The 25,920-nt window shown below is 53.3% G+C and overlaps 9 protein-coding genes and 1 non-coding gene across 10 annotated transcripts; 6 read left to right on the forward strand and 4 right to left on the reverse strand.

Annotated features, from left to right (window-relative positions):
- Positions 1-190: 190 nt before the first annotated feature.
- BZA05DRAFT_467150 (uncharacterized protein) lies at positions 191-3,819 on the forward strand (the record flags this gene model as incomplete). The annotated part of the gene is made up of 7 exons (XM_051487807.1): positions 191-380; positions 441-627; positions 679-1,343; positions 1,401-1,543; positions 1,602-2,293; positions 2,343-2,457; positions 2,507-3,819. Coding segments are annotated over 7 exons (2,946 nt in total), but the record flags the coding sequence as incomplete, so codon positions are not given.
- Positions 3,820-4,300: 481 nt separating this feature from the next.
- BZA05DRAFT_392779 (uncharacterized protein) lies at positions 4,301-5,236 on the forward strand. Its single transcript, XM_051483148.1, has 2 exons — positions 4,301-4,410; positions 4,474-5,236. Exon 2 carries the CDS (start codon positions 4,536-4,538, stop codon positions 5,136-5,138), a length of 603 nt encoding a protein of 200 aa, XP_051341300.1. The 5' UTR covers positions 4,301-4,410; positions 4,474-4,535; the 3' UTR covers positions 5,139-5,236.
- Positions 5,237-5,714: 478 nt separating this feature from the next.
- On the forward strand, positions 5,715-5,787 carry BZA05DRAFT_t113. Its single transcript has one exon. It is a non-coding gene; the product is annotated as a tRNA-Lys (tRNA).
- A 554-nt stretch (positions 5,788-6,341) lies between these two features.
- BZA05DRAFT_392782 (glycosyl hydrolases family 31-domain-containing protein) lies at positions 6,342-11,007 on the reverse strand. The gene is made up of 14 exons (XM_051483149.1): positions 10,321-11,007; positions 9,780-10,252; positions 9,372-9,701; positions 9,017-9,287; positions 8,815-8,964; positions 8,690-8,762; positions 8,478-8,623; positions 8,011-8,421; positions 7,914-7,953; positions 7,669-7,860; positions 7,255-7,615; positions 7,093-7,193; positions 6,848-7,027; positions 6,342-6,797 (listed from the first exon to the last, which is right to left on the reverse strand). Exons 1-14 carry the CDS (start codon positions 10,584-10,586, stop codon positions 6,528-6,530), a joined length of 3,264 nt encoding a protein of 1,087 aa, XP_051341301.1. The 5' UTR covers positions 10,587-11,007; the 3' UTR covers positions 6,342-6,527.
- A 2,472-nt stretch (positions 11,008-13,479) lies between these two features.
- On the forward strand, positions 13,480-16,777 carry BZA05DRAFT_252380 (uncharacterized protein). The gene is made up of 13 exons (XM_051480037.1): positions 13,480-13,751; positions 13,809-13,903; positions 13,985-14,232; positions 14,303-14,331; positions 14,393-14,415; positions 14,470-14,522; positions 14,574-14,642; positions 14,690-15,045; positions 15,098-15,133; positions 15,191-15,264; positions 15,319-15,410; positions 15,477-16,159; positions 16,215-16,777. The coding sequence occupies exons 2-13, from the start codon at positions 13,823-13,825 to the stop codon at positions 16,571-16,573; spliced, it is 2,103 nt and encodes a 700-aa protein (XP_051341302.1). The 5' UTR covers positions 13,480-13,751; positions 13,809-13,822; the 3' UTR covers positions 16,574-16,777.
- Positions 16,778-16,996: 219 nt separating this feature from the next.
- Positions 16,997-18,487, forward strand: BZA05DRAFT_392798 (RF-1 domain-containing protein). Its single transcript, XM_051483150.1, has 2 exons — positions 16,997-17,299; positions 17,369-18,487. Exons 1-2 carry the CDS (start codon positions 17,151-17,153, stop codon positions 18,243-18,245), a joined length of 1,026 nt encoding a protein of 341 aa, XP_051341303.1. The 5' UTR covers positions 16,997-17,150; the 3' UTR covers positions 18,246-18,487.
- Positions 18,442-19,801, reverse strand: BZA05DRAFT_472655 (uncharacterized protein; the record flags this gene model as incomplete). Its single annotated transcript, XM_051488024.1, has 2 exons — positions 19,385-19,801; positions 18,442-19,338 (listed from the first exon to the last, which is right to left on the reverse strand). Exons 1-2 carry the CDS (start codon positions 19,745-19,747, stop codon positions 18,442-18,444), a joined length of 1,260 nt encoding a protein of 419 aa, XP_051341304.1. The 5' UTR covers positions 19,748-19,801.
- Positions 19,802-19,805: 4 nt separating this feature from the next.
- BZA05DRAFT_392803 (uncharacterized protein) lies at positions 19,806-20,921 on the reverse strand. Its single transcript, XM_051483151.1, has 2 exons — positions 20,225-20,921; positions 19,806-20,156 (listed from the first exon to the last, which is right to left on the reverse strand). The coding sequence occupies exons 1-2, from the start codon at positions 20,860-20,862 to the stop codon at positions 20,114-20,116; spliced, it is 681 nt and encodes a 226-aa protein (XP_051341305.1). The 5' UTR covers positions 20,863-20,921; the 3' UTR covers positions 19,806-20,113.
- A 61-nt stretch (positions 20,922-20,982) lies between these two features.
- Positions 20,983-21,832, reverse strand: BZA05DRAFT_392806 (small nuclear ribonucleoprotein F-like protein). Its single transcript, XM_051483152.1, has 4 exons — positions 21,683-21,832; positions 21,585-21,619; positions 21,312-21,467; positions 20,983-21,262 (listed from the first exon to the last, which is right to left on the reverse strand). Exons 1-4 carry the CDS (start codon positions 21,686-21,688, stop codon positions 21,202-21,204), a joined length of 258 nt encoding a protein of 85 aa, XP_051341306.1. The 5' UTR covers positions 21,689-21,832; the 3' UTR covers positions 20,983-21,201.
- Positions 21,833-21,935: 103 nt separating this feature from the next.
- BZA05DRAFT_392808 (glycoside hydrolase) lies at positions 21,936-25,076 on the forward strand. The gene is made up of 6 exons (XM_051483153.1): positions 21,936-22,291; positions 22,361-22,513; positions 22,574-22,618; positions 22,695-22,979; positions 23,035-24,533; positions 24,581-25,076. Exons 1-6 carry the CDS (start codon positions 22,039-22,041, stop codon positions 24,968-24,970), a joined length of 2,625 nt encoding a protein of 874 aa, XP_051341307.1. The 5' UTR covers positions 21,936-22,038; the 3' UTR covers positions 24,971-25,076.
- The last annotated feature ends 844 nt before the right edge of the window (positions 25,077-25,920 follow it).

Raw genomic sequence — 25,920 nt, forward strand, 5'->3', positions numbered from 1 at the left:
GATTTTCTACCCTAATCTTTAGGAAACCTTATGTATTCGCTTTCATAGGCTTCTCTTCCCCCAGAAGAAAACTTTACGGAAGTTGCTCAAATCTCACAGTGAAGTACTGCAAGCTTTCAGTTTATAATATCGAGATGAACAGGATGTCTGTCTTTGATTCTATCTTCAATCAAGGATGCAGTCTCAGATCCCGCACTTTTTCGTTGCTACTCTCGGGGATGCCCAGCGTATCAATGCTCGCACTCCTCATGGTATCACTACTATCAACGAACTCCTCATTCGCCGAGCTAGAGATACTCCTGATGCAGTGGCCGTAGGGATGGCGATCCCACCCCAAGGCGGGAGCGAAGACGACGGGAGATGGGGAAGCATAGTTTACAGTCGGTCTCCTTGGATCCCAAGCATATGTGGAAGCAGTTGCTGATGCGGATATACCGTAGCGTATTCGCAACTTTTGAAAAGCACAACCGCCGCGGCTCACCGGCTCTCTGCCCTATTGCCGCCGGCAAAGAAGATTCCTGGCTCAAATGATGGTCCCACGGTTGCGATCCTGTCGGAGAGCTCATGGGATATGCTCATGTGCTTCTTTGGGCTGATCAGGATGGGATACACGGTTTTACTGATAGCGTGAGTTCATACCTTCGTATGAGTCCGTCTACTGGCGCTGACAATGCAAAGCCCCCAATGTGACGCCCGGGCAATCCAGCACCTGGTCAAAAGCACTTCCTCAAAACTCCTTCTACACTCTCCCCCCCTGGCCGAGCTCGCATTCTCCGCGGCCCCGTGGTGCAAATACAGTGCCCTTCCCGCATACGAAAACGAAGATGCCCACTTCTCACATGACTGGTGGCCCACCCCATCATTCGTCGATTCATCGACCGTGGCATATATTCATCACACTTCCGGAACAACCGGACTGCCCTCTCCAATCCCACAGAAACATGCCACTGCAACAGTCCATCTGCCCTGCCTCCCTCCGCGAACAGCTATCTCGATGCTGACAATGACACCGTTGTATCATGCCGGCGTGGCGGACATGATGCGGTCGATGATGTCTTCTTCCATGATATGGCTGTTTCCTCCCACGGTCCCCATCACTAGTGGGAATATTCTCCGTGCAATCGACACGGCCGATTTGCGGCTTCCTGAATCTCCTGTTAATCTCTTTACTGCCGTGCCATACATTCAGAAAATGTGTCTGGAAGATCCAGCATGCTTGGCCGCGTTGCAGGAGATGGATATGGTTGGATACGGTGGTGCACAGCTCCCGGATCATGTTGGAGATGCACTAGTTGAGAACGGTGTGAATCTTGTCAGCAGGTTCGGTAGCACCGAATGCGGATGTATGTATGCCAGCCCTGTTACGCGTTGCTGTCGATTATGGGGGCTGAAATTGTCAGTCTTGATGAGCTCCTACCGCGATTTCGAAAACGACAAAGAATGGGAATATTTGAGAGTATCCGCCGATTCGAAGAATCTCGTATTTGAGCTACGGGAGGATGGTGCTCGAGAGCTCGTCGTGAAACCTGGCTGGCCACATATGGTTCGTTCGCCTCAACACCGCGCCCTTGGCCTCTGTACCTATCTCACTCGTTTCCCAGGCAAAAACAAATCGTCCCGACGGTTCATTCGCGACCTCGGATCTTTTCCGCCCCCATCGCACCATCCCCCGGTTATATAAGTACCTTACACGCAGCGACTCGACGCTCGTCCTGCTGAACGGCAAAAAGTTCGATCCCACGCAGATCGAAGACGGCCTTCGGCGACTCGATATCGTCGAGGAGGCAATAGTCTTCGGTCAAAACAAGGAGTCGCCAGGTGTCTTAATCTTTCCCGCCCGCCCACATGTCGATGTGAACAGCTTGATGCATAGCCTAGAAGGAATCAACTCGATGGTGCCGGCGTATGCTCGCATTCCGCCGGAGTTGGTGGTCGACATCGAATATGGCAGGGAGTGGCCGAGGAGTAGCAAAGGCCTTGCGCTGAGGAATCAGGCGGAGGAGGTCTTCCGGAAGGAGATCGAGGATGCGAGGAAGCGGTACGAGGGCGGTGATGTTGGCGTTGATGTTGGCGATACTAATCAAAATCCCACAAAGTTGGATGTAGGTGAGCTGGAATGGGTCGTGGCGCAGGTTGTAGAGGCAGTTGTGGGCAGAAAACTTGGGAACGATGAGGACTTCTTTATGAGTGGAGTGGACTCTATAATGGCCACCAGAATTCGAAGATTGCTCATGAATAAACTTAAAAAGCCGCTCCCTACAAATGTGGTCTTTGAACAGCGTACAATCAAGGGGTTTGATATTCTCCGTGTGTCTGATTTGGTTGGTGCTAACTCATTGCAGTCTCGTTTACTTTATATCTACCGCCGCAGAAGTCGATATGGAAAAGAAGCATGAGCTACATGTCATGCAAGAGATGCTGAATAAATTCGCTGCGGAACCCAAGCCACCGGTTGTGGTAAGTTTTTCGCACATCTAAGCGCAGGCCTTATTCTGATAATCAATAGCTCCTGACAGGTGCTACGGGAGCCCTTGGTGCTCACATACTGCATGTCCTCGTTCAACTCCAGATTCCCAAGATAATCTGTTTGTGCCGCGCCTCCTCCTCGACGGTGGCCAAAGACCGACTCTTTGCCAGCCTCTACCAGCGTAAGATCCCCATTGCCTGGTCCCGCGACACCGACGTCCGTGTCAGCAACGCCATCCTCTCAGAGCCTATGCTCGGTCTACAAGAGGACGTTTACACCGAGCTAGCCTCTGAGGTAACGGTAATCATCCACGCCGCCTGGCCCGTCAACTTCCTCGCGCCTCTCCCCTCCTTCGACTCCGCGCTCGCAGGCACAAAGAACCTCCTGCAGCTAGCAAATACCGGCGGCACCAAGAAGCGCATGGTATTCTGCTCGTCCACCGCATCCGTAATCCGGGCTCCCGCCCCAATCCGCGAAGAGCCCTCCTACGATCCCTCGCACGCCTCGCCGCTCGGCTACAGCCGCTCGAAGTGGGTTGCGGAGGGGCTCGTCAGCCGTGGCGGCGGCGAGGTGGTCCGGCTCGGCCAGCTCTCGGGCGATACCCAAGCCGGCGTGTGGAACCCGGAGGAGGGATGGCCGCTGCTGCTGAAAACACTCGATCTCGTCCACTGCCTGCCGGAGTTGAGGGAGCAGGTGCAGTGGCTGCCAATTGATATTGCCGCCGATGCGGTCGTGAGAATCGCGCTTCGCCAGGGAGTCTACGAGGAGAAGAGGTTCTGGCATGTGCTCAATAATAGGCCGTTGCCGTGGAGCACAGTGCTGCGCGCCATGGAGTTCTGGCGTGGTCAGGTTACCAAAGCTACGCCACAGGAGTGGGTAAGAAGGCTGGAGGTTTCCGAGAAGAACGGGGAAACAGTGAAGCTTTTGGGGTTGTGGAAAGATACGGTAACGCCCGTCCCTACTAATCCATCGAGATCAAGCTTGGAAGACTGACTGATGTTGTTCTTCTCAGTATGGAGCGGTAAATGGAGGGAAAGCGGCGGCGGTGGTGAAAGAGCCCGTCTTTGAAGTCAAGAATATGGGCAGCCTGTTCCCCGGGTTTGTAAATGGCGTCGAGATCGACCAGGAATACATTCATACGGTTTTTAGAGCGCTGGGGATTGAGGGCAGATTGCCAAACTAGGTAGAAGGAGAAGCCGAGTGGTGTTTCATGTATGATACATGGAATATTCTGTTTTCTTTGAGTGGATCTGGAAATGTAGAGTAGAGTAGAGTAAATTTGTAGAATACTCATTGCGAATTTGGAATGCTGATGTTCGACTTAGGAGTGACGGAGAGAGGAGATGTCCCATGATGGGTGACTTGCTTGGAAATGTATATCTACGACCATATGGAATTTAGCGGCCAATAGGTGGTGGAATGGTGATTGCACACACCCTAAACCCTAGGCCCTGGACACTCCCTGCATGCTGCGTCTTGACGTCGATAGGTATCGCTCCCCATGGTTGTAGTACAATACTCTGGAATGTGCGCTGGCCAGTGGCCGATCACCGCAGGTCCGCAGTCCGTGTTTTGATTCGTACCGCCTGCTTTTCGGTCCACCAATGGATGTTGCGGCCTCGACCCAACATCATGCCCGTCGACCGGGCAGCCACAAACGGGCTAGGAGAGGGCGGCATGCCCCAGGTTTCACCCTCGCTTTCGGCAGCCTAAATGTAGGATTGCGGGGGCTATGAGTCGGAGCTGCTGAGGGCGCCTACCACCCATGGGCGCAGCTCTGCGAACGGCGAAGACCCCGGTGGTGGTGTAGAAGGGATTATTTAAGACGGCTGCGGCCTGCGGGGCCTTTCTCGCCATTAACTACACCCAGCTGTCTCGTAACCTCGTCGACGCCAGAAAGCTCTACACAATACCGTATATATCTGCTCTCCGTACTGTGGCTCGTAAGTTCGGATCACTTCCTCGGGCTTAGGCGATTGACAGCTGAAGATGATGGTGGTGTCAAGGTCATGAGGCGACCTGTAGCTGCCGTTGAATCCATCCCCGATTTCCAGCCCAGCTCGGAGGTATGTACCTATGTACACAACACCTGTCCGCATCCACACATTGTCACTTTTCCGCCACTGATCTCTCCAAGAAAGGCGATTTCGAATCCGGCACCAGTACCTACAGCATCGACGAGCCGTGCACCCGGCTGCAACGGCAGTACATGGCGGTCATCAAGACGATATGCACACTTTTCGACCGATGCTCCGACAAGCTAGGCTCTACCACGGCGTCCCTGGGGAGCGTAGAGGATTACGAGCTAGCGATCATAAAAGAAGCGGCCGAGGTCAAAGAGCAGTTCACAGAGCTGATCGACGACTTTATACGCATATCGATGGGCACGCAGAACAGCGCCCCCGACGCTTTCCGTCTGTTGATGGCGCGATTGCGGCATGGAATGTTGAAGGCTGTTACGGCGCTGGTTCAGACGCTGCGTGGGTATTTGGAGGCGCTGGCGGGCGCGGTTAGGAATCTCGCTGCCACGGTGAGACCGTTGCTCGAGGAGATAAAGGTCAGAGCCAAGTGTGCGGCGGCGAAGGCGCTGGCTTATGTTACGGGGAGCTCGGAAGGCGGGTCGAGGATCGTTAAGGATATTTTGGCGAAAATGGCGACGCTGTCGACTTGATGTGAAGGGAGCGCGGGCTTGTATAGTTGCATTATGTAGGTACTGAGAGGCCCTCAATGGGTACGAGCAAATGTAGAATGTGATTCAGTCGAAACAGGACATTGATTACTCCGAGTGATATTCCGCCCCAAAAATTCCCGGCGACAGCGAAGCACATTACTTGTCACGAGTTGTGCAGCAAGTGTAGCCAGTTGGTGGCTATTGCGGTTTTCTCGGCCGTGCCAAATGGTCGAAATGACGTCCGACGATCGAGGGTAAATCCACACGCCCACGACCAACGGATACCGTACCTACACATCCCTCATCCGGGGCGTATGATTGTCTTCCGATTCTTCGGAATAAGAAGAGCAGATTTAACGAGGCAACTCCAGTACATAGCCAGATGGAGGCGAAGCGATTCCACTAACCTCTAGGGCCGGACTAAAACTAGTGGACCTCGCTACTGATCCGTCTGGTTTCATAGACTCCCTCACCGGTAGACTGTAGCACGGTGGCTTCACCTATACCAGTCAATGGCACAATCACATGAAACAAAAACCATATAAAGAGCGCTAATAGCGGAATTGTTTCAACACAGCCTCGCTAGCTCAATCGGTAGAGCGTCAGACTCTTAATCTGAAGGCTGCGGGTTCGACCCCCGCGTGGGGCTGTCTATTTTACTGGCGTGGAGTTGGTTGGGTTGGGTTGGGCGAGCAGACGGGAACCGGGTTGGGTAACTTTTTGCTAAGACCGGCGATGAATCGGGTGAGTCATATCGGGTCACTCTGTAATTTCGGCTGAGGTGTTGGGCTTGGTCACAGATGTCACTCGTTGCGCTTACTCATGCTATCGTTTTGCATCGCTAACCATTGGGAGTGACAATGGTTACGCAGCCTCCACACTCTCAATAGTTGGCTTCCAGTGTGCCCGCCACACTTTGAAGCTGCATGCGTTGCCTTCTCGGTACAAATCACGACATTGATCTGACTTATGTACCTATTCGACTTCTGATAGGGGGTTTTGAACCCTTCTTCCACAGCCTATCGGAAGATCTGCCTTTTGAAGTCTTGAACAGTCAGAAATTGCTGTGCCACAGTCACAGCTGCAGATTCTGTTTTGGTGGCTGCCATGCTGCAGTGGGTCCGTGGGCGAGAGTGTTTGGTGTTGGGTGTGGGATAATGGGTCGGACGATTGGGCGAAGCACTTAATGTGGACCATCGTAGACAACAAGAAAAAAAAGTGGATCATTCTCGCAATTATGGATCGAAAAACGGACTACCTATCCCAGATAAAACCCGTTCAAGTAAAGATACCGAAGAAAACCCCCCCAAAACAAACAAAGAGACCAAAAAGACCAAAAAGACCGTTACGCAATCGTTATCGACTCGTGGTACCCCCGCAATCAGTCCACTAATTGTACTTGCAAGTAATAGTGATACCCTTCTTCTTGTCATCGGCGTCAATGGGAACATCGATAAACGTAGCCCTGATGGAGGTGTCGTTGGACACGGTGGAGCCAGTAGCGCCATCGGTGGTAGTGACGCACTTCGTCGTGTCGACGTCGACCTCGTGCCAGATAATGACGGTGTACTGCTGGCCAATATCGCGCTTGAGTAAGTCGAGATTGTAATTGTCCCAGGCGGTGCGAATGGTGACGGTGCGAGTGGCGCCAGCGGTTCTCTTTTCGGTGTTAGTGGTAGGGAAGGATGGCATGAGGGGAGGGAACTTGCCTGGGCGATGATCACCTCGCGGTATTCGCTCTTGGCCTCTTCATCCTCGTCGATGGCGAAATCGTCCTTCGGAATCACTCCCAGCTCGGGGTGCATAGGCACGGGGTTGGCTGAGTACTGCGGCAGTCCGGCCGGAGCGCTGGCACGGCTGATTCCATCGTCCAGGTACATGTGGTAGTCCTGCGAGAGCGGGCTGTCAGCGAAAGAGCACATCGAGTAATGCGATGGATTTCTGGTTGGCTTACGCTGTTCTTGCCTGGATACACGTGCAGGGTGATGGGGTTCGCTTTGCGGTTCTCCAAGTCGGGAATCCACTGTCGGAGCTCAATCTGCGGAATGATTGCACCTGAATGTTTCCCGGTGAGTTATTACCTGAAGATATTGCGTTGATGATTGCGGGTACCCACCTTCCCTGATAAACATCGGCATCACGTATGGGATGTGCTCGTTATCGCCAAGTCTGATCTCGTCATCCCACTCCATGAAGGTTCCACCCTGGAGCTTTGCGCTCAGCCCCTTCCTCCGGCTAATCTTGAGACCGTCTCCATTCGGATCCTCGATGTGGTCGGGACGCAAGTTGAACACGAACCAGTTGTCGGGCTGGGGTAAGTACAGCTGGTGCTTCTGCTTCGTCTCATTTTCCCCTACCTTGAGCTTCTCCGGGTACAGCCTCGGGCAGACTAGCAGGTCGTTGCGGACCATGTATTCGCGGTAAAGGTAGTTCGAGGCGTCTTTGTACAGACTGTCATCGTAGACGTCGGTCAAGATCTTCATCGCGGTCAGATGTGACTCCGATTGCAGTCGAATGGGGTATAGCTTACCAAGGCTCTGGCAATGGGCATTCCAGTGATCTGGTTCTCGAACATGGCGTCGTAGAGGAGCTGCAAGAGGGTGTATCGAAGCTCTACAAAGTATTTGCACACAGGCTCTACCGAAAGGTACATCCTCTCGTCTTTCTTGAGTATATCATGCCATTGTGGGTTCCAGAAATGGTCCGTGTAAACGTAGGGTTCCTAAGGAATTTAGCTGGCAACCCACAGGAAAAACGCACAAAAAATTGGTTTACCTGGAAGAACTTCATGCCTGGTTTGCCGTGGTAGTGGTTTCTGTAGGCCTGTCAGTGTCTTTCCCCGATGGATGGTTGGGCTGAGTGATGGACTCACCGGAACCATGGAAGCATGGAGTAAGCACAGTACCAACGGATCACCAGCTCCGGGTCGGCCCACTGATCTTTGTTCAACGGCATGAAACCGCCCACATCAGCGCCTGTGATGACGCCTCCAGACAAACCGGATGCGAGAATCTGCGCAACCGAGATCCGCAGGAAGTTCCAAGTGGAAGCGTTATCGCCGGTCCATAGACCAGCATATCTGTGCATGCCGGCGAAACTTCCACGCCCAATGATGAAGTTTCTTTTGCCTTTGCGAAGGTCCATGTCGTTCAGACCCTTGTATGTAGCCTTGTGAAGGTTGTAGCTGAAGAGTGACCACATTTCGATGGCTGCCTTATAGGGAGGGTATTTGCCGTCTTGGCTAGGGTAAACGTCGGTGCTGACCATCAGCCGGAAAGGAAGTCTGGAGACTGTCAAATGTGGATGCTCAGTGAATGGACTAGGGGAATATGTTCATACCCTTTCATGTCGCCGTATTCCTTAGCAAGGCAAGGGCTCGTCATGTCCTGCCAGATAAACTCAAGTCCTTGTTCTATGAGATATCGGTATTGCTCTCCCCACCATTTCCGTACAACTTCTCGGTTGAGATCGGGATAGAAGCCAGGCTAGGATTAAAGTCAGATCGTTAAAAAAGTCCCTCCCTGGGTGCATTGCTGGAGCAGGTTACGAACTGTTCCCAAGTCTTGACCGTAAGAGACACCGCCAATGAACTCCTTCTCCGAGTTGTATGCCTTGCTGAAGTCACTTCTAGTTATTAGTAATTGGCACTCGGTGGCAAAGATTTTGAGGGACTCACTACTCGGGAGTATAACCGGGCATCCTTTTTTGGGCGCTCTGAATATCAGTGATCATCTCGCGCCTGCCGCCATCATAGTACATGTACTTTGCATCCCAGCTGTTTTTCCCTATGCCATCGGCGGTGTAGCGCTTGTCCATAATGAAATACCTAAGCAATGTCAGACATCTCATTGTAGAGTTTTGGGGGGTGGGATTCTTACTTGTTCTTCACCCCTTCGGAAAGGGTCTTGTAGCCATCGCCAGTGCAGTTGATGACAGGAGTGATATTCGTGCAAGCTTTGACGCCCATATTGCGCAGATCCCGAAACATCGCTTTCGGGTCAGGAAACTTGTCCGGAGCTGTGTTTATCGTGAATGTACGATATCGGTCCTGCAAGTCGACGTCGATATGCATTCCGTCGAGAGGAATCTTGCGGGCGCGATACTGATCCACTATACCGACTACCTTTTTCTGAGTATCATAGCCATAACCTAGTAGATGGTTTCCGACTCAGTGTCAGCAAGCCACATCGTCTTGGTAGTCTGTGGGAGTGATGGATTGGTTATAGTACTTACATCCTTGATGGTGCCCTAGGACGTATCTAGGCTTCAGTCTGTTACGACCGATGATTGAGGTGTAGAGGTTTATGATATCGGGGATGTCATTGCCGGCCATCACGAAGTACTGTAAACTGCCGTACTTCGTACCCACGCGAATTTCGCCGTTGTTGCGCTTCCCGAAGTCGATGCTGATCTGGGAATAGTTGTCGACGAAGGTGGCCACCTTAGAGCCCAAGTTCTGGTGGGTATCGACCTCGATCCAGAAAGGCTCCGAGTGGTAGAGCGGTTCCCTGCTGTCCCCGGCTCCTTTTCCGTAGACACCACTGTACATCATGTTGTCGTAGTCTAGTACTATGGTTTAGCAATGCATTTTTGGAGGCGTGTGGGCGTGTAATAGGTAGGCGGATGACCTCCAATACTTACCAAAGTAGTTCATGTACGTGCTGTACTTGAACAGAGACATTCCACCCTGCTCGCCAAATCCGATATAGCGGGCAGCGCCGGGTTTGCACACGGAGAGGATCGCGTTTGTAGTTTCGCCCTTCTGGACCCAAGAGAGTCCATTCGGCGCCGTCTTCCAGATGATGCATTGGGTGTCAAGGTTGACTTTGATCGCCTCACTGGCGTTGAGGGCGGGAACAGCGTCATCCGGGTCAAGGTGCGGCGGAACGGCACGGACTGCGATGATACGGAAGGGAGCCTTCTGGACAAAGAGGCGGACCTCCCACTTGCCGTCCTTTTTGGCTTTCCGATCGGCGGCGCTCTGATACACCATAGACTCCAGGCAAAAGTACTTGCCATCGTCAGAGGGCTTGACGGAGGTGTCCCAGAAAATGTCCTCGAACTTGTCAAGACAGTCACGCAGCTCTGTGACGGTATCTCGGACGATGGTACGACTTGGATGTTGTCAGCTACGGAGAAACATGAAGAAAAGCAAAAAAAGTGAAAATAATCGGCTACCTACGAATTGTAGTCGTTGTATTCGGCTGGAGTCTTTATAAGTGGACTGAAACGGATCTTCCAGACCTTGGGCCGTATAAACTGCACTAGGAGCAGCTTGTCGTCATTGAACCTGAAGATAGCTCCAGTCTTGATGCTGGGCTGTTTGGGATCGTTGTCTTCCACTCTGTACGTGATGGAAGTCGGGGTATTGAACGATTTCACGGCATAGGCGTCAAAGAACGTCTCCGCCGGAGTGAAGGTGTAGTTGTCCTGGTTGGGGTCATTCATTGTGTTGAATGAACTCGGCGAAGAAGGAGAGGACAGTGGGGTCAACGCACCGGGGGAGGGGGATAGCACTACTTATTTACGTAGGCCGCTGAAGGCCATGTACCTGGATCCTCAAGAGTTCCAATTGGCGGCACACGACACGTTGTCCTCATCTTCCTCCGCAGGAGCTCCTCAATCCACTAAGGGAATTTCATGACGAGGTGCAGCCCGCCCAAGCTGGAGAATCGCTGAGAGTGGGAGCTTTCATCGGATGGTGAATATTCCCAATGCAACACTTAAATTTATTTTGCGCGCACCAATCAGCAGGCAGAAGTGGTTGTTTCAGTTGTTTCAGTTGTTGAGGGAGTGAATGAGTACACGAGGAGGTATACGAGTAGAAGAATGTGAGTAGAAGAATGTGAGTAGAAGAATGTGAGTGGAACAATGTGCGGGGTTGCTCAGCCCTAGATGCGTACAACCATTCATGCAGCTGGGATCGCTAGCTTGGAACTCTAACGCACACACCTTGAAGCATTTCAGGTTTTTGCAGCGCCATTGGCATTGAGTTTACATCCCTCTACACATGCGGACCAGTTCACTAGAGGTTTTGAAGTATCAATACTCAACACACGCTGACGGCACGTTCGGGTGAAAACGAAGCCATTGGAGGAGATTTCGGACACTTACGATTGAATCTGGCTCACTGAGATGCCTCAGATGCTCCTCCATCGGTGGTGTTGGGTGGAAGCAACACGAGACGATATGCCGGCCGCACGGGACGGGCGACGACGCACGACACGCGGCTCATCACTCGTGCGTATCTTGCGGGCTCGGCGCACGGACCATCCACGTGTCCGACAGGCAGTGGGAAAGGCGCCGGCGCCGGCGGAGGGCAGGGGAGGCACAATAGGGCCGCCCGTAGACTGATGAATCGTGATTGGATAGTGGACGGGAACCGGGGGTAGGTGTCCAGTATTGCCATGATCTAACTACTTGGACGGGTCGTATGCGATTAGATGATTATTAACCACCTAGATAGACCAAAAAACAGTCTGACAAGTCACCAACGCACCAGGTGCCGGGCCGACGAAAGGTGCATCAGTACTCTACATGCGATGCTATCGGCGCGATCGAGCTTCTCACCAAACAACTGCGACTTTGAGGTCAAATCCAGCTGAAACTGCAATGCAATGGAATGCAGATCCCCGGCGCTGATTCATTGCAGTGAGTGTGCGACTTCCCGGCCTGAAATCGGACCGATACCCGAGTCTGCAGCTTCTTGGACGTCCATACCCAACATGCACACATCTCGGCGACGCAAACTAGTCGGGTGGAGAATCGCAATCGGTTGGTGCAACCCACGCCATTCTAGTACTATGCATTCTGCTGGTAACTAGTCTGCGCTTGTGCTTCGGCATCTACCGGTACTCCATGCAGAGCGGGGTTGATGGTATTTTGCTCATCCGTGGTCAATCGAACCCCGCCGGACGGATCACGCAGACTCCCCGCGTTGCACTCTGGGGAACTCCCGGTCAACCATCTGATTGTGATGTCTCGATAAAATTCACAAAGACGTATGGGCGAATTGCCGGGCTCGAGCTCCTGCCTGGCACAGGAACTTTGCAGCCCAGCCCAGCACAGCTTGATGTTCGTATGCTGTCTGGCTCCAACCCCCCCGTTGTGATATAGCGGCGGCCGATCTAGAATCTGCAGGAGACGTTGGTTCACCGCAATGACCCTCTTTGAGTGGGAGCTTTACCGTTTTCGTGTCCGTTTCCCCGTTCCTGCAACGCCAGAACCCGTGCACAATGTGACGGTTTCGTGTGCCGACTTCGGATGCGGCTTCGGATTGCATCGTTTCAATCAAGCAAGCTTACGCGAATTGCCAGCTTTTCCAAAGCTGACCACGTTGCGGGGGTCTCTTGTTGGGCCGAGAACCAAAAGCCATGAACGGGGACAGCGGCCCGGCCGTCTGCTGCTCTCGACCGCCGACTGCATGGGCCAGGCCAGATGAGTGTCATGCAGCTGTGCTGATAGCAGTTACTAATCGCTATTTGTTGGCCGCCGTGAGCTTGCAGGTTCTCCAGCCGCTTCGATATGCACCGTCATGGCCGCGGGTGAGATGGCGGGCTTGCCGTCTAGCTGGGCCGCGTAATGCCCGTGCCTGGAAGACTGGACACTAATGCCGGTGCTTGGAGGGAGAACTGGAAACGATGAGAGGTACATAAGTCGCCAGAGCCAGATTTTGTGCTTCTAAAGTTCGAATCGAATCGATCCTCCGGACACTTGAATGCCGGACGGCACAAGATCATGAATGCAGTCAGTTTCAGAATATCAGAGATCAGAGATCAAATATCAAGGAATCAAAGGTTGAAGAGGGTAGTCACACCTCCAAACTTGATGCAACTTGGTCAATCTTTCAGCTCGAATCGATTCTCCGGACACTCGGATGCCGGACGGCACAAGATCATGAATGCAGTCAGTTTCAGAATATCAGAGATCAAAGATCAAAGATCAAGGAATCAAAGATTGAAGAGGGTAGTCACACCCCCAACCTTGATGCAACTCGGTCAATCTTTCAGCTCGAATCTTATCGTTGCAACTTCGCTGCATCTGTCACCATCATGACCTATCTGGGCCGTCCACTGGCGGAAAAACAAAACGTCCTTACGCTGTGCGTCTTTGTGGGGAAACTGTGAAAACTGCTCCTACGATCAAATGTCAGTGGGCTGGTAGGATGACGATCACTGTGTCTCAATTCAGCCGGAAGAACTGAGCTCCGTTGATGCCCAAACGATTACTATTGGCCGTCGACAGTTTCTTTTGCGAATCTGCAACTCAGCCGATCTGCAAACCGGCCGGATCAAGCCTGCTTGTGTGGTTACCACGACACGCGGCTATACCCCCACCAAACAGCTTGTCATGCTCTTCGGGGGTTTCACAGTATACTGCAGCCTCAATGAGGGCAGTCGTGGGATACACCGGCGTGGACATCCTAACCAACGGGATAAAGGGAAAGCTCCTCCCAATCACGTAAATCCCACGGCCAGCAATCATCATGTCTTCCGGAATAACACCCATCACACCGTCTTTCCGCTCCTCGATCATTGAGGAGAAAAGGACGGACGGCTATTGGGTAGAAACATTCTACCTCCACAAAGCAGACAAAGTCCCAGGCATCATTGCGTGGGTCCCCCCAGTGGTCTTGTGTCGTTTCCGGCGTGGCTAACTATTGGTGTTCAGTTACGGTCTCGGAGATGGCATCGCAAAGACTAGCAAGATCGAGTTCCTTGAAAATCCAATCATGGAACAGAAAGAGGGAGTTTTTCTCGATAAACGTATGTTCTCATATACCGCTTAAACGTCATATCATATTGGAGCCATGGAAAACTTACGAATGTATCGTAGCTTGGACGAAGTACACGATCGCGGAGTTCGAATCGCCTGTAGCAGTGGTGGCAGCAGACGTCGACCAAGACGGTTTCACGGACCTGCTCATCTGTCATGATTATGGTCCTCACATGCTACGGTGCTTGGTAGACGGCGGTCACATAAGCTGGCTGAGGAATCCTGGAAGAGACAAGCTAGGCGGTGGTGTTTGGGAGCAACGATATGTCGGAAGGTGGCCGGCTATGCATCGACTGAAGGCTGGGTATTTCACACAAAAGTAAGTTTCTCACGCTTTAATAATTTTATACAAGGGACAGTGGAATATCTGACATACCAATTCCCTGCAGGTCGTTCCTAGAAGTGATGGCTATGTCCGGTAAGACTCTAGTTTTGACAGTGTTGTCCCGCAGTGCTGACATTCGCCCACTTACGTGAAGTTGTCCATGGCCCGCAAGACTTGGTAAGATTGTTGCCATGAATTTGTCTCTAGAGAATCTCTGACTCGTTCTGGCAGACTTCCGCGATTCCGGTGATCTTGTTTCAGGCTCCCGAGAAAGTGCTGGAAGCGTAAATATTCCCTTTCCATCAGCTCCTCCGTATCATTTAACACTGGAGTAGATTGGAGTGGCCTCGCAAGATCGTCGATGACAGTAGCTTCACCGTGATTCACGATGCGGCTCAGAAAAAGTACTGGACCTTCTCCTCCGTAGTGGAAATTACTAACATCGAGTGAGATTCCATGGGCTCAACGGCCTCGATTCCCTCGTGATCGCTTCGAGGGAAGGTTTGAACTGGCTCTATTACGCGGACCAAAAATGGAACATTGAGCACATCACCGAAGGCGAGCCTAAGGCGGAGGGACAGTCCGCAAGCAACCTTGATCCACCGGACTACTGGGGCAGTGGTTGTGTCGATGTGGGAAGGGTTGGCGATGATCCATTCGCGTACGTCGCGTCCATCGATCCTTTCCATGGAAACATGGTCTGTGTATATACCAAGGCAAATCCTACTATGGATGGAACAAAAGGATGGACAAGACACGTTTTAGACGTGTTCGGATCGCCGGCTCAACTCCAGAAGCATGGAGAGGGTACGACGGTTATAGCTTTAGTATGAGTTGAAACTTGCTGACAATCCCATAGGCCCTGGACACTACGTCGTTACGGGCGACTTCGACGGTACGTAGTACACGGGACGATAATATTCACTGCAATTTACTGATATCGTGTATGTAGGTGATGGGGATGACGAGTTCCTTGTGGCGATGTTCGGTACTCCGGACAAAACATCTGGGCCCTCGCCGAATAAGGTATGTACTGAGCAGTCTACAACTAGGAAAACATGCTAATAATTATTTATATAGGGAGTCTTCTACTACAAAGCGATTGATCTCGACAAGGGCTTGTTCGCCAAGTACAAGGTTGCCGAAGAATCCACCGCCCGCATTGCTATCGGGTATGTAACAAGCTCCACCATACCAATGTATACCGCTTATCTGGATTCTAACCCATTCGTCTACAGTAACTTCGGTGGTAGAGGCTTGCTCGACTTCGTGGGCATCAAATATCGTGTGCCGAACTATTACGAGGAGGAAAATCCAACTGTGAGTGTGTACTACAACGACTTCGCTAATGCCCATATTGCACACGATGCCTCCGTCGTTCCCACACTCTGGGACGACGAGGGTTTGGTGTACCTACCCAACCCCGACACAGCACCACAAACCTGCTCCCTGGACCTGATCGAGGTCGCAAACTATGCTCTATCCGTCGTCGTCCTCCCGCCAAAGACAACATTCGCAGGCTTGCCGGGCATCGGCTACAAAGTCCTGTTTGGAGCTGTGATGGACGGAGAAAAAGAACGCCGTGCAATGGATGTTCCACCCTTCACCGAGCAATCCGTCGTGATGGACAACGACGAATTACGAACTCTGGACGATATAGGCTCCGTTCTCCTGTTGTTCAGTCCTCTGAAGTGCGACTCATCGTCGACGCCTGGGAAATGGCCTACGGCAGAGGATGTACCCGTGAAGGTCACCTTCAAGCCGACGCGAGGACTTCCGGTCCCTCCGCTCCATTTCAAGAAGGTAGACAAATGCTGGTGGGGAGCCGGGTTTCCAGACATTAACTTCCACAACATGACTGGATTCACATTCCGGTTCCACGATCAAACATTCCTGGCGCATCTGCAATTCTGGACAGCCGGTAACTAAATGCCCCACCTACTCCTACCGCAGGCCTATGTACTAACAGCAGCCAGGCAACAACGTCAACTGCGGCGTGCACAACCACACGGACGCCTCCTTCGCCGAAATCCACATCGGGCTCTCAGCCGGCACCGGCACCGGCGGCATGTGGCGTCTCAAGACGGAGTACGAGGACACGCCTGCAGACGAACTCCCAAAACTCGGGCCCGAGGCGTTCGACAAGCTGGTATTGCCGCCGCTCGCCGAGCACGGCGGTGTCTGGCGCAGAGATTCGTACGGAAAGCCAATCCTGCGCGGAAACGGCACCGTGGACTACCCCTTCCATAAGTGGCAGGCCGGAGAAGACGACTGTGTCGATATTTGGGCCGCCGTCGAGTTCAACCCAAAGGGGAAATATAAGTGGGCGTTTTGATGTGAGTCTGTGCTCTGCTTTGACATGTTTGTCGCTGACTGGGCTGGAGCAGTGTGTGGATTCTGGAGGAGGGGATTTGCTACAGAAATTGCAGTGAATCGGGGGCTCCAGATTGAGGAATATACCTGGGAGGGATCATTTTTACCTTGATATTTTACCGCTTTTGCTATCTACTGTGAATATTTCCGCCTCCTCGTGTTTGGACTGAAGTGACTTCCGCTACGTGATTTGCTACGATGGCCCAGTAGTTGTAAAGTAGGGGCAGGTGGGGCTCCATGTGCCCAGGCAGCCATTGCTGTGAAACCATGGCCGTTATGTATAAATGTCAGCACTGCCCGAAAGCCGTGATCCGGGATCCTTCATGTGCACGCGCAGGTTCAGGTGCAGGGCCGAGATGTGCTCTAGATGCGCACGCGGAGAAATCCCCAATTCCGGCGCTAACTAGCCCTTCCCTGTCAGCTCAAATTCTACTGCACGGCTAAACCTTCACCCCCACTACCGTATCTACAGTACACAGAGTAGGTAGATACACAGAGTACGCCACATCCACAACCTCCACCCCGCCGCGATCATTACAATGCTGGCCCTCCCTCGCCTCCGCTTCCTCCTGCCGCCCGCCGTGCGCGCATTCACACTGTCGGCCGCCAGCTTCGCCGGCGGGCCGCGACTACCCCCGCGGATGATACTCGACGAAGCAGACTTCACCGAGGTGTTCCTGAAGGGCAGGTAACTACTTACCCACACACGCCCGCCACATACACGCGGGCTCTCGCTTACACATCTGTCTCTCTCCAGCGGCCCCGGCGGGCAAAAAATCAACAAGACCTCCTCGGCGGTGCAACTGATCCACAAGCCTACCGGTATTGTCGTAAAGTCGCAGGAGACGCGGTCTCGCTCACAGAACCGGAAGATAGCGCGGCAGCTGCTGGCGGAGAAGGTGGAGCACGCGCTGATGGGCGACGAGTCGCGCGTGTCGAAGAAGTGGCAGATCGAGAGTGCCAAGCGCGCCAGCTCCATGAAGAAGAGCGCCCGCAAGTACCGCAAGCTCGACGCGCAGAAGGAGAAGGTCGAGCTGCTGAAGGATGAGTGGCAGCGGTATATCGACTCAAGGAAGAAGCTCGGCCTCGAGATCCCCGTGGATGCCCACCTGGGTCCCAAGTTGCCCGAGGGAGGGACGAAGTACTTCAGGAAGGGGAGTAAGACCCAGCTGGAGTGGCCGGATGAGGAACCGAAGATTAGGAGGCTCATAAGGGATAGTAATGGCAACAAGGTGGATTTCATCATAGATGATGAGAAGCTGGTCATGGAGTCGGACATTATCGGGCCAAAGAGGGAAAGGTTGACGATTAATGCCAAGGCGGTCAAGGCCTCCGATTGGATGTGGGAGATGCCGGGCATAGTCGAGGTCGCCTTGCAGCATCAGGATGATTATCCGAAGAATGTGGTACAGAGTGGCGCTAAGGATGAAGTCGCCCTCATGTACCGTGGGATGTCCGGGTTCGACTATGTCAGGGAGGAGGAAAAGCAGGAGAGGCTAGCTATGCTCAAGGCAGCGACGGAAGTGGCAGTGGAAGCAGACAAGGCGAAGAAGGATATGAAGGCGCCGCCCAAGGTATTGGAAAAGAATACAAGCCTATCGGAGGAGCGCAGTCTTAGACGGAGCGCAGTCTGAGACGAGATAGAGAAGGGAAATCGGGCCCAGGAAGGAGATTCGAGGAAACGAAGGAGATGGAGAAGTTGGAGACAGTTGGAGAAGCATCTCGAGGCTAAGAAACAGTAGACACACATAACTGTGTATGTATTATAGTAGGCGTTAAATACCACCATAGATAAACATCAAATTCAGACGCCCATCTGCGGACCGCAATTTAATAATAATGTCCCTCCCCTGGTCTTCCTCCACGGCCTCTGTATGGTGACTGTCCCCAATAACCTCCACCACCACCGCGATATCCCCTTCCCCGCGATCTATGATAGGGATCAAAATTCCTCCCCTTATAGAATCCTCTCCCAGGCGGTGGTGGTGGTGGAGCCGCCCTGTCCTCCCTTGCCGGCGCACTAACAACCTTCCCCACCTCGACCGTCCTCTTCTTTTCCGGCGGCCCAGCAGCGCCCATCTCCAATCCCGCCTCCTCCTCCGCCTCCCGTTTCGGACTCGTTCCCGTCACCACGATTACCTCTTCATCCTCTCTATTGAACACTATCCCGTGCGTCATAATCAGGTACCTGGCCACCCTGCACGCTCCCACCACCTCTCCCCTAAGCAAATCCCTCCCTCTCTCCAAATCCCGAATCTTCACCTCGACCCAATCCCCAGCGGTCTTTACCCCCTCCACCGCCCCAGAGAGCACGCATAACTCGCGCTCCACTCCCCTCATTCTCTCCACAGCGCTCCGGCACGTCTCCACCATACCACTAATCCTCGTCTCCAGCCTAGCCAACCCCTCTTTCAGCTCCTTATCAAGCTTCGGGAAGGTACCCAGGAACCACTCGAGACTTCCGGCACAGATGGAGGGGACGATGAACAGTGCGGCAAGGAATTGTGCGCGGCGGTGATCGAGCAGCGCGCGGGCGGCGAGGCGGAGCGCATCGGAATAGCTCTGCTTCTCGTCCGGTGATAGCGGGAGTTTTTCGGTATCTTTTGGTGAGCGGACGAGCATCTGCAGGACCGCGGGGGTGCTGTCGTTGCTGTCGTTTCTGCTGCTGCTGCTGCTGCTGCGGGACATGGCAGTGTGCGTGGTCAAGAGAAACGTTATGAGGTGGATCTTATTCATTAGCTGGGAAAGGACCAGAAGGGTGAGGGGGATGGACTATTGGTCTCTCGGCACTGGCACAATCGTGCTCCGAGACGAGTTTGCAGGTTTCTAAGAACCCCAGGGCTAAGGGTTCGGTGGAGAGGACGCATTCCACCAGTGCGAGCTTTGCGCGCCCTGGCTCCTGGAGGTATGAGGTGTATATGGGCTTGAGGGTGTCTGCGAGGGTGGCTGTGAAGCTTGGTATCGATGTGGAATTCTCCTGGGGTGTGGCTGTGGTATTGTGATGGGAGATGGAGTTTGAGGTAGAGGTAAAGGTGGTGTTGAGGCTTGCAGTGTCCCATATGTCGACCACTTGCTCGTCGTCCTCGTGGTCCTCGTTGGAGTAGCGAGAGCCATTGGTGCAGTTTGCGGCGCACATGGTGGTGAGATGGATGGGACGGGAAAATGGGATGAGGTGGTAACGCAGATGGGGTGGTGTGGGTATTTTGGTAGGAAGAATCTCTTTGTTCACCGTGCAAGAGAGAGGGAACGGCGATTCTTTGTTCGGCCACAGGTGCTTCCTCCGAGCGGACATGATGCAAAATGCCGTCACCGCATCACATATATTCTGGGCACATCCCGGAAGCAAAAGGAGCACAGCGAATGGCTCGTTATGCCTTTGTTTCAAAGGAACTCCTCTATCACCCCAGCTCATCTCTACAGGGAAAATGAACAGTGGAAACCAGACAAATTCCGCCATGCAAACGCCTTTGTAAAAGTATGCCAAGACATCGCCCGTATTCCATCACGACGGTGATAGCGCTCTATTAAACCCACCAGGGCGATTCCTGTTGAGGACCCTTCCGTTAGCACCTACCCACTGCTGCCACTCTCCATCCAGGGGGGGGGGGCGTACATGTACTGTCTATACTCAGCGGTCTTGTTTTTCGCAATAGCGCCCACATTATTCCCCTGGACCTTCTTCTGCTTCGTAGTCCCAAACCCCTTGAACCCCATCATCGCCGCCATTTGTGCCTCCTCATCATCTGGGTCCGCGTCTACGTCCATTACTGCCGCAGGAGGTGGTGGCGTCTTTTCTTTTTCCTTCTCCTTTTCTTTCTCCTTCTCCTTCCGGGGTGGAGGTGAGCGAGTCCCACCTCGTCTGCCTCCGCGACCGCTGCCGCGCCCACGCGTGGGATAAGGCCCGCGGTCGCGGTTGCGGTAGTCGCGATTGCCGTTGCCGTTGCCGTTGCGCGCATCCGGACTCCGGCTGCGGCTCAGGGCTTTGGGTTTTTCGCGGCGGTTGGAGTGGTCGGTGGGTCTGCCTCTGTCGCCTCGGTCGCCTCGGTCGCTTCTATCGCCTCTGTCGTTTCTCTCGCCTCTGTCGGTTCTGTCGCTTCTATCGTTTCTGTCACCTCTGTCGCGGTTGTCTCTGTGGTCTCGGGGATCGCGGTCGCGGTTGTTGTAGTCGCGATCGCGGCGAGGATTGTGTTGACGGGAGTCTCGGTCGCGAGGACCCGAGTGGCGGGAATCGCGGTCGCGGTCGTGGTTCATTGTGTTGTGGTGTGGACGGATTTCGCGGTGAAAGACAGGTTGGGGGAAACGTGAAGTGATGATGCAAGCTTGGATGCAGTGCATTTGAGCAGGGATATACTATGATCTACTTACTCTTGTGTGGCGTCTGGTTGTGGCACAGTAATTCACCTCAGCCACAGCGGGCACACAAGCACAGCAGCTTTTAACAATGCAATCTAGCAGCCAATACAGTCTTTGCTGCGAACCCCGGCGATGCGACAGAACATGACAATCCAGAAGTATAAAGCACAGACAAACAGATCATTGCGCGCAATTGTATGTAATTTTATACGCAGCCCTTCACTTTCCTCCTTCCGCTTAATCCTCCATCTTAACATCCTCCTTCGGTGCGGCCGAGATCCAAAGGACGTTATTACACCTTTTACACCATCAGTATCAGCTGGGAGAGAGCGTGGGAAGGCACTGACCGAATCAACACCTGTCCCAAGTGACCGGTGCTCTTGCCGTCCATGTACTCCTCGGTGCTGGATAGCTGCAGGTTCATGTAGCTGTCCACGCTGACGAGGGTTCCGCGGTACTCGGTCTGTCCCCACTTTAGGCGGACGAGGATTGGCTTGTCGATTCTGTTCGCGGCCCGTCAGTACAGGGCGCAGCGGGGAGCCGTTTCCTCGCCGGAAGCTTCGCAGCGAAGTGAATTGCGCCGGCGCGGGGGAAGGACGGCGGAGGGGAACGGGACGAACAGGGACTGGAGCATCGGACGAGGATTTAATGGAGCCTGTATTGCGTCAATTTCATTCAGTTCCCTGACGAGAGGAGCAGGATAGCGGGGGTGACTGACAGACATGGTTGCGCTTATGCCGTGGGCGCAGTGGTGAGGACTTGCGGTGTGTGTATCTTTGGGTGTTGGGGGGTGAAGAAGATAGATGGAGTTCGCGTGTTTCTTCTGTGGTTGGTAGTAGGTTGTCGCGTTGGCGTCTGTGAAGTTAAGGTGAGGCTCTCTTGGTCGCAAGGCTGCCAAGCGACCGGTCCCAATGGCGTAAGACCCCTGAACCCAAGAAGGCTCTCGAGAGCTAAAGCCACTGTGGTAACAACGGGAAATCTGTAGCAAGCTCCAAACAACAGCTTGCAACCGAAACCTGCAACACGCCAACTCCACGATTGTCGACTCCACGATTGTCGGAACACTCACGCATCATGGTGGCCCCCACCAAATCTCCAATCCTACGCTCCATCACAAGCATATTTGCGATTCTCATCACCGTCGCTTCGGCCTCATCGGATTCGGACTCGACCCTTCTAAGCGAAATCTCCCATGCTTCGAACCAGAGCTTATTATGGGGTCCATACCGGCCCAACCTATACTTCGGCGTCAAGCCCAGACTGCCGGACAGCTTTATTAGCGGATTGATGTGGTCCGGTGTCAACGACTACACGACGTTCCAGAACAGTGAGTGGTGATGCGCGAATGGGAAGCCAGCGGGAGTGTGCTGAGTGGGGGCTGATGATGACATCGTAGCTCTGCGGCACCAATGTGAGCAGGGTGATAATATGGCGGGCTACGGGTGGGAGGAGTATGATGTCCGTACCGGTGGAAAGCAGGTGATGCACGATACAGTGAACACAATTGATCTCTCTACCGAGTTTGTCAAGGTTGAGGGTGGAGAACATGGTGAGAATGGCTCCTGGCTTGTATGGGATAAACTATAGGAGACTTATTCGCGGAGAATAGGCGGCAATTGGGGTGTCAGGATCAAAGGAACCCTTAGGGACGATGGTAACACTTCCTCCACTGCTTATCCTCGGCCCTGGACGAAACGACGACGCTAAATCATATGTTTCCATGGCCTCAGCTAAGAAGGATACCAAAACGACTGTCATGTTCTACGTTGCCAACGAAGGCACGAAGGGGAGCATCGAGCTTGCAAATGAACCGGATATGAAAGGACTTACAGGTACTGTAGTGCTGGCAGGTAGCCTTCCGGTGCTGGGAGACTTCAAACTTGAGGTTACCAGAGGACCTCAGACCAACCAAGCTCCAGTGATGGGCAATGCTAAGGCTTGGGCTGAGCGGCCTCTCTCGAGAACCATGTATGCCTCTATGCAACTTCTGCCGAATCTCGCATGGAAGGTCAAAGGTATTGCGTGTCTGAAATTCTGGTGCAGAAAGGACCGTCACTGATAGGACTCCAGAGGCTCTATTCGCCAACCTGCAGAAAAATTTCTCGGAGCTGCAGGCTAAATACGGCACTGAGGCACACCCACCTCCATGGCAGACGTTCGTGATCAAGCAAAATTTCGAGCCCGGAAATGTGCACATGATCCAGAAGGTCTTTGAAGGCTCGTTCGAGTTCGATGTACTGTACTCGTCAGCTTTCACACCCGAGCCGATGACGGCCGAAATCTTGACCAAGAAGATTGAGGAGAATCATGAGACCTTCCGTGAACGGTTCGGCAAAGTCTTCAAGCGACAGGCGCCCTTCGACTCCGCAAAGTACTCAGAATTTGCAGAGAATATCTTCTCCAACCTTCTTGGTGGCATCGGATACTTCCACGGTACCTCTATGGTTGACCGTAGTTATGCTGATGAGTACCTTGAGGAAGACGAGGGGTTCTGGGAGGAAGCGAAGGCTGCACGAGAGAAACCTGGTGTAGTGAAAGAGGAAGGACCAACGGAGCTGTTCACCAGCATCCCCTCTCGCCCCTTCTTTCCCCGGGGCTTTTATTGGGACGAAGGATTCCATCTGCTGCCCATTTCCGAGTGGGATATGGATCTGACCCTCTCCATCGTCAAAAGCTGGTTCGCACTCGTCGACGAGGATGGATGGATTGGCCGGGAGCAGATTCTGGGCGATGAAGCGCGCAGCAAGGTACCGGAAAAGTTCCAGACGCAGTACCCACACTATGCAAACCCTCCCACGCTCTTCTTCATTCTCACCAAGTTCATCGACACTTTCGAGAAGGTTCAAGCTGCCGGTGGTGCCGCACCAGGAGCCGTCGGTATCTCTTCGGAAGACCTGCCAAACGCCCACCTCGAGCATCGCGAAGCAGCCCTCCAGTACCTCCGTGAGATCTACCCCCAGCTCCGCAGCCACTATAACTGGTTCCGCACCACCCAGGCCGGTGAGATCCGCGCTTTTGACCGCGAAGCATTCTCGTCGAAGGAGGCTTACCGCTGGCGTGGCCGCGACACCGAGCACTGTCTTACGTCCGGCCTTGACGATTATCCCCGTCCCAATCCGCCACACACCGGCGAGCTCCACGTTGACCTCCTTTCCTGGGTCGGCATGATGTCGCGGTGCATCAAGCGCATTGCCGTCACCATCGGCGAAACCGAGGACGCCGCCATCTTCGAGAAAGCTGAGATCGCAGTCATCCGGAACTTGGACGATCTGCACTGGAGCGAGAAGGAGCAGGCGTACTGCGATGCCACTATCGACGACTACGAGGAGAGCGTACACGTGTGCCACAAGGGCTACGTCAGCCTCTTCCCCGTGCTCCTTGGCCTCGTGGATAAGGACTCGGATAACCTGGGTAAGGTCCTGGCGCTCATGGAGGATCCCGAGGAGCTATGGTCGGACTACGGACTCCGATCTCTCAGTAAGAAGGATCCCATGTTCGGCACAGGAGAGAACTACTGGAAGGGTCCCGTCTGGGTCAATATCAATTTCCTCGCTGTGCAAAGACTTGCCGTACGTATCCCCTCCCTGCTCCATCCCTCCACACTAACAGAAAGTAGGACCTCGGATCCCAAGCCGGACCGCATCAAAAAGCGGCTGCACGGCTCTACGAGAAGCTGAGGAAGGCGGTCGTGGAAAATGTCTACAAGAACTGGAAAGAGACAGGGTACGCTTGGGAGCAATATGACTCGATCACTGGTAAGGGACAGAGGACGGCGCACTTCTTGGGCTGGACTAGTCTTGTCGTCAACATGATGAGCATGCCGGAGACTGTGTCTGTGTCTGTTCCGGTGGCGGAAAAGGTTGTTGAGGAGGCCAAGCCTGTGGTCGAGGCTGCAGAGGAGAAGGTGGAGACTGTGGTGGAGAAAGTGGCAGAGGTGGTTAAGGAGGTGCTTGTGGACCTCGTTTCCGAACCGGACACCGAGCAAGTGTTCAAAGACGAGCTGTAGACTGTAGTGTATATAGCATTTTTGGCTGCCGACCTCGGGAGCGGTAAGAGGAGTAGAAGAATAGATGGGTTGATCCTACATAAAACAACGAGAATATATTTTACAGAGCATGCAACCCGGGTTTTCTTCACGCAGTGAGACGTCTTCAGAGGTGCTTTTATTCGGAAATTCGGCCACATTGCTGTAATCTCCTTCTCTACATGGGAGGTCCAGAGATGTGACATCGCGGGGGGTGTGTGGTAGGTATCACTTTTTCTACTTCCCCACCACCTTCAATCACTAGAAGGACTTCACATAAGCTGCTCACCTTTTGTGGAACTTGGAAGCCACGTGCTTCCAAGTTCCTATGGATATGATGTGTACTTGTCGGATCTCCTCGTTCTTGACGGGGCATCAGCCAGGAATATCGATTGGATGTTTGTGGGGATAGGGAAGACTGCGTTATCTAAGAGAATTCTAGAGTCTTTAAGTTCCAAGACTCCCGGTGTGGACGGCGGATGCGTTTCGCTCAACACATCCCGGGACTTATTCCCAGGCTGACCCCGTCCCCAAGAATGATCTGGCCTGCCGAATGACCGTGTTAATACCGTCGGCGCAGGTTGCGGCATGGTGTATCACTCGGGAGTTACAGCTTTGGAGCAGGATGACGAATCACGAATAAGGCAAGAGTCGTGCACAGCGGCAGACGGCAGGTAGAGGTACGCCAGTGTGTACACCACGCATACCCCCCTCATACAAAATACCCGACTTTTCAAGTCCTACTCCTCTCCACCAATTTAATTTTGAAACCGTAGAACCGTTCTACACATACTACTCTACCATTCTACGGTTCGGCGCTGAAGGACATTTTTTATCCCTCGCTTGCCCGTTAAAGCGTCCGGCACCATATATCGAGCTCGCGGCCAGCGGTCGGTGACAGCCGGGTAAAAACGGATATGTAACCTTCCATG

This window comes from Tricharina praecox, assembly GCF_024521635.1.
Source record: "Tricharina praecox strain CBS 144465 chromosome Unknown BZA05scaffold_7, whole genome shotgun sequence".
Taxonomy (NCBI): Eukaryota; Fungi; Ascomycota; class Pezizomycetes; order Pezizales; family Pyronemataceae; genus Tricharina; species Tricharina praecox.

Bases quoted from the DNA above. Each gene is read 5' to 3' on its own strand.
- BZA05DRAFT_392798 (XM_051483150.1), top strand. From the start codon at position 17,151: ATGCTGGCCCTCCCTCGCCTCCGCTTCCTCCTGCCGCCCGCCGTGCGC. The intron at 17,300-17,368 runs GTAACTACTTAC...GTCTCTCTCCAG, and splicing joins GAGGTGTTCCTGAAGGGCAG to CGGCCCCGGCGGGCAAAAAA.
- BZA05DRAFT_392782 (XM_051483149.1), bottom strand. From the start codon at position 10,586: ATGAATGACCCCAACCAGGACAACTACACCTTCACTCCGGCGGAGACG. The intron at 7,616-7,668 runs GTAAGCTATACC...ACCGCGATGAAG, and splicing joins TGCCCATTGCCAGAGCCTTG to ATCTTGACCGACGTCTACGA. The intron at 6,798-6,847 runs GCAAGTTCCCTC...AACACCGAAAAG, and splicing joins GCGAGGTGATCATCGCCCAG to AGAACCGCTGGCGCCACTCG.
- BZA05DRAFT_252380 (XM_051480037.1), top strand. From the start codon at position 13,823: ATGGCATCGCAAAGACTAGCAAGATCGAGTTCCTTGAAAATCCAATCA. The intron at 14,416-14,469 runs GTAAGATTGTTG...TCGTTCTGGCAG, and splicing joins TCCATGGCCCGCAAGACTTG to ACTTCCGCGATTCCGGTGAT. The intron at 14,643-14,689 runs GTACTGGACCTT...ACATCGAGTGAG, and splicing joins CACGATGCGGCTCAGAAAAA to ATTCCATGGGCTCAACGGCC.
- BZA05DRAFT_392806 (XM_051483152.1), bottom strand. The intron at 21,468-21,584 runs GTTCGTCCCGTT...GGCCGCGAACAG, and splicing joins CGTCCGATGCTCCAGTCCCT to AATCGACAAGCCAATCCTCG. The intron at 21,263-21,311 runs GTCAGTGCCTTC...ATGGTGTAAAAG, and splicing joins TTGGGACAGGTGTTGATTCG to GTGTAATAACGTCCTTTGGA.
- BZA05DRAFT_392808 (XM_051483153.1), top strand. From the start codon at position 22,039: ATGGTGGCCCCCACCAAATCTCCAATCCTACGCTCCATCACAAGCATA. The intron at 22,292-22,360 runs GTGAGTGGTGAT...ATGACATCGTAG, and splicing joins CTACACGACGTTCCAGAACA to CTCTGCGGCACCAATGTGAG. The intron at 24,534-24,580 runs GTACGTATCCCC...AACAGAAAGTAG, and splicing joins TCGCTGTGCAAAGACTTGCC to GACCTCGGATCCCAAGCCGG.
- BZA05DRAFT_392779 (XM_051483148.1), top strand. From the start codon at position 4,536: ATGTACCTATGTACACAACACCTGTCCGCATCCACACATTGTCACTTT.
- BZA05DRAFT_392803 (XM_051483151.1), bottom strand. From the start codon at position 20,862: ATGAACCACGACCGCGACCGCGATTCCCGCCACTCGGGTCCTCGCGAC. The intron at 20,157-20,224 runs GTACGCCCCCCC...GGTCCTCAACAG, and splicing joins GCTGAGTATAGACAGTACAT to GAATCGCCCTGGTGGGTTTA.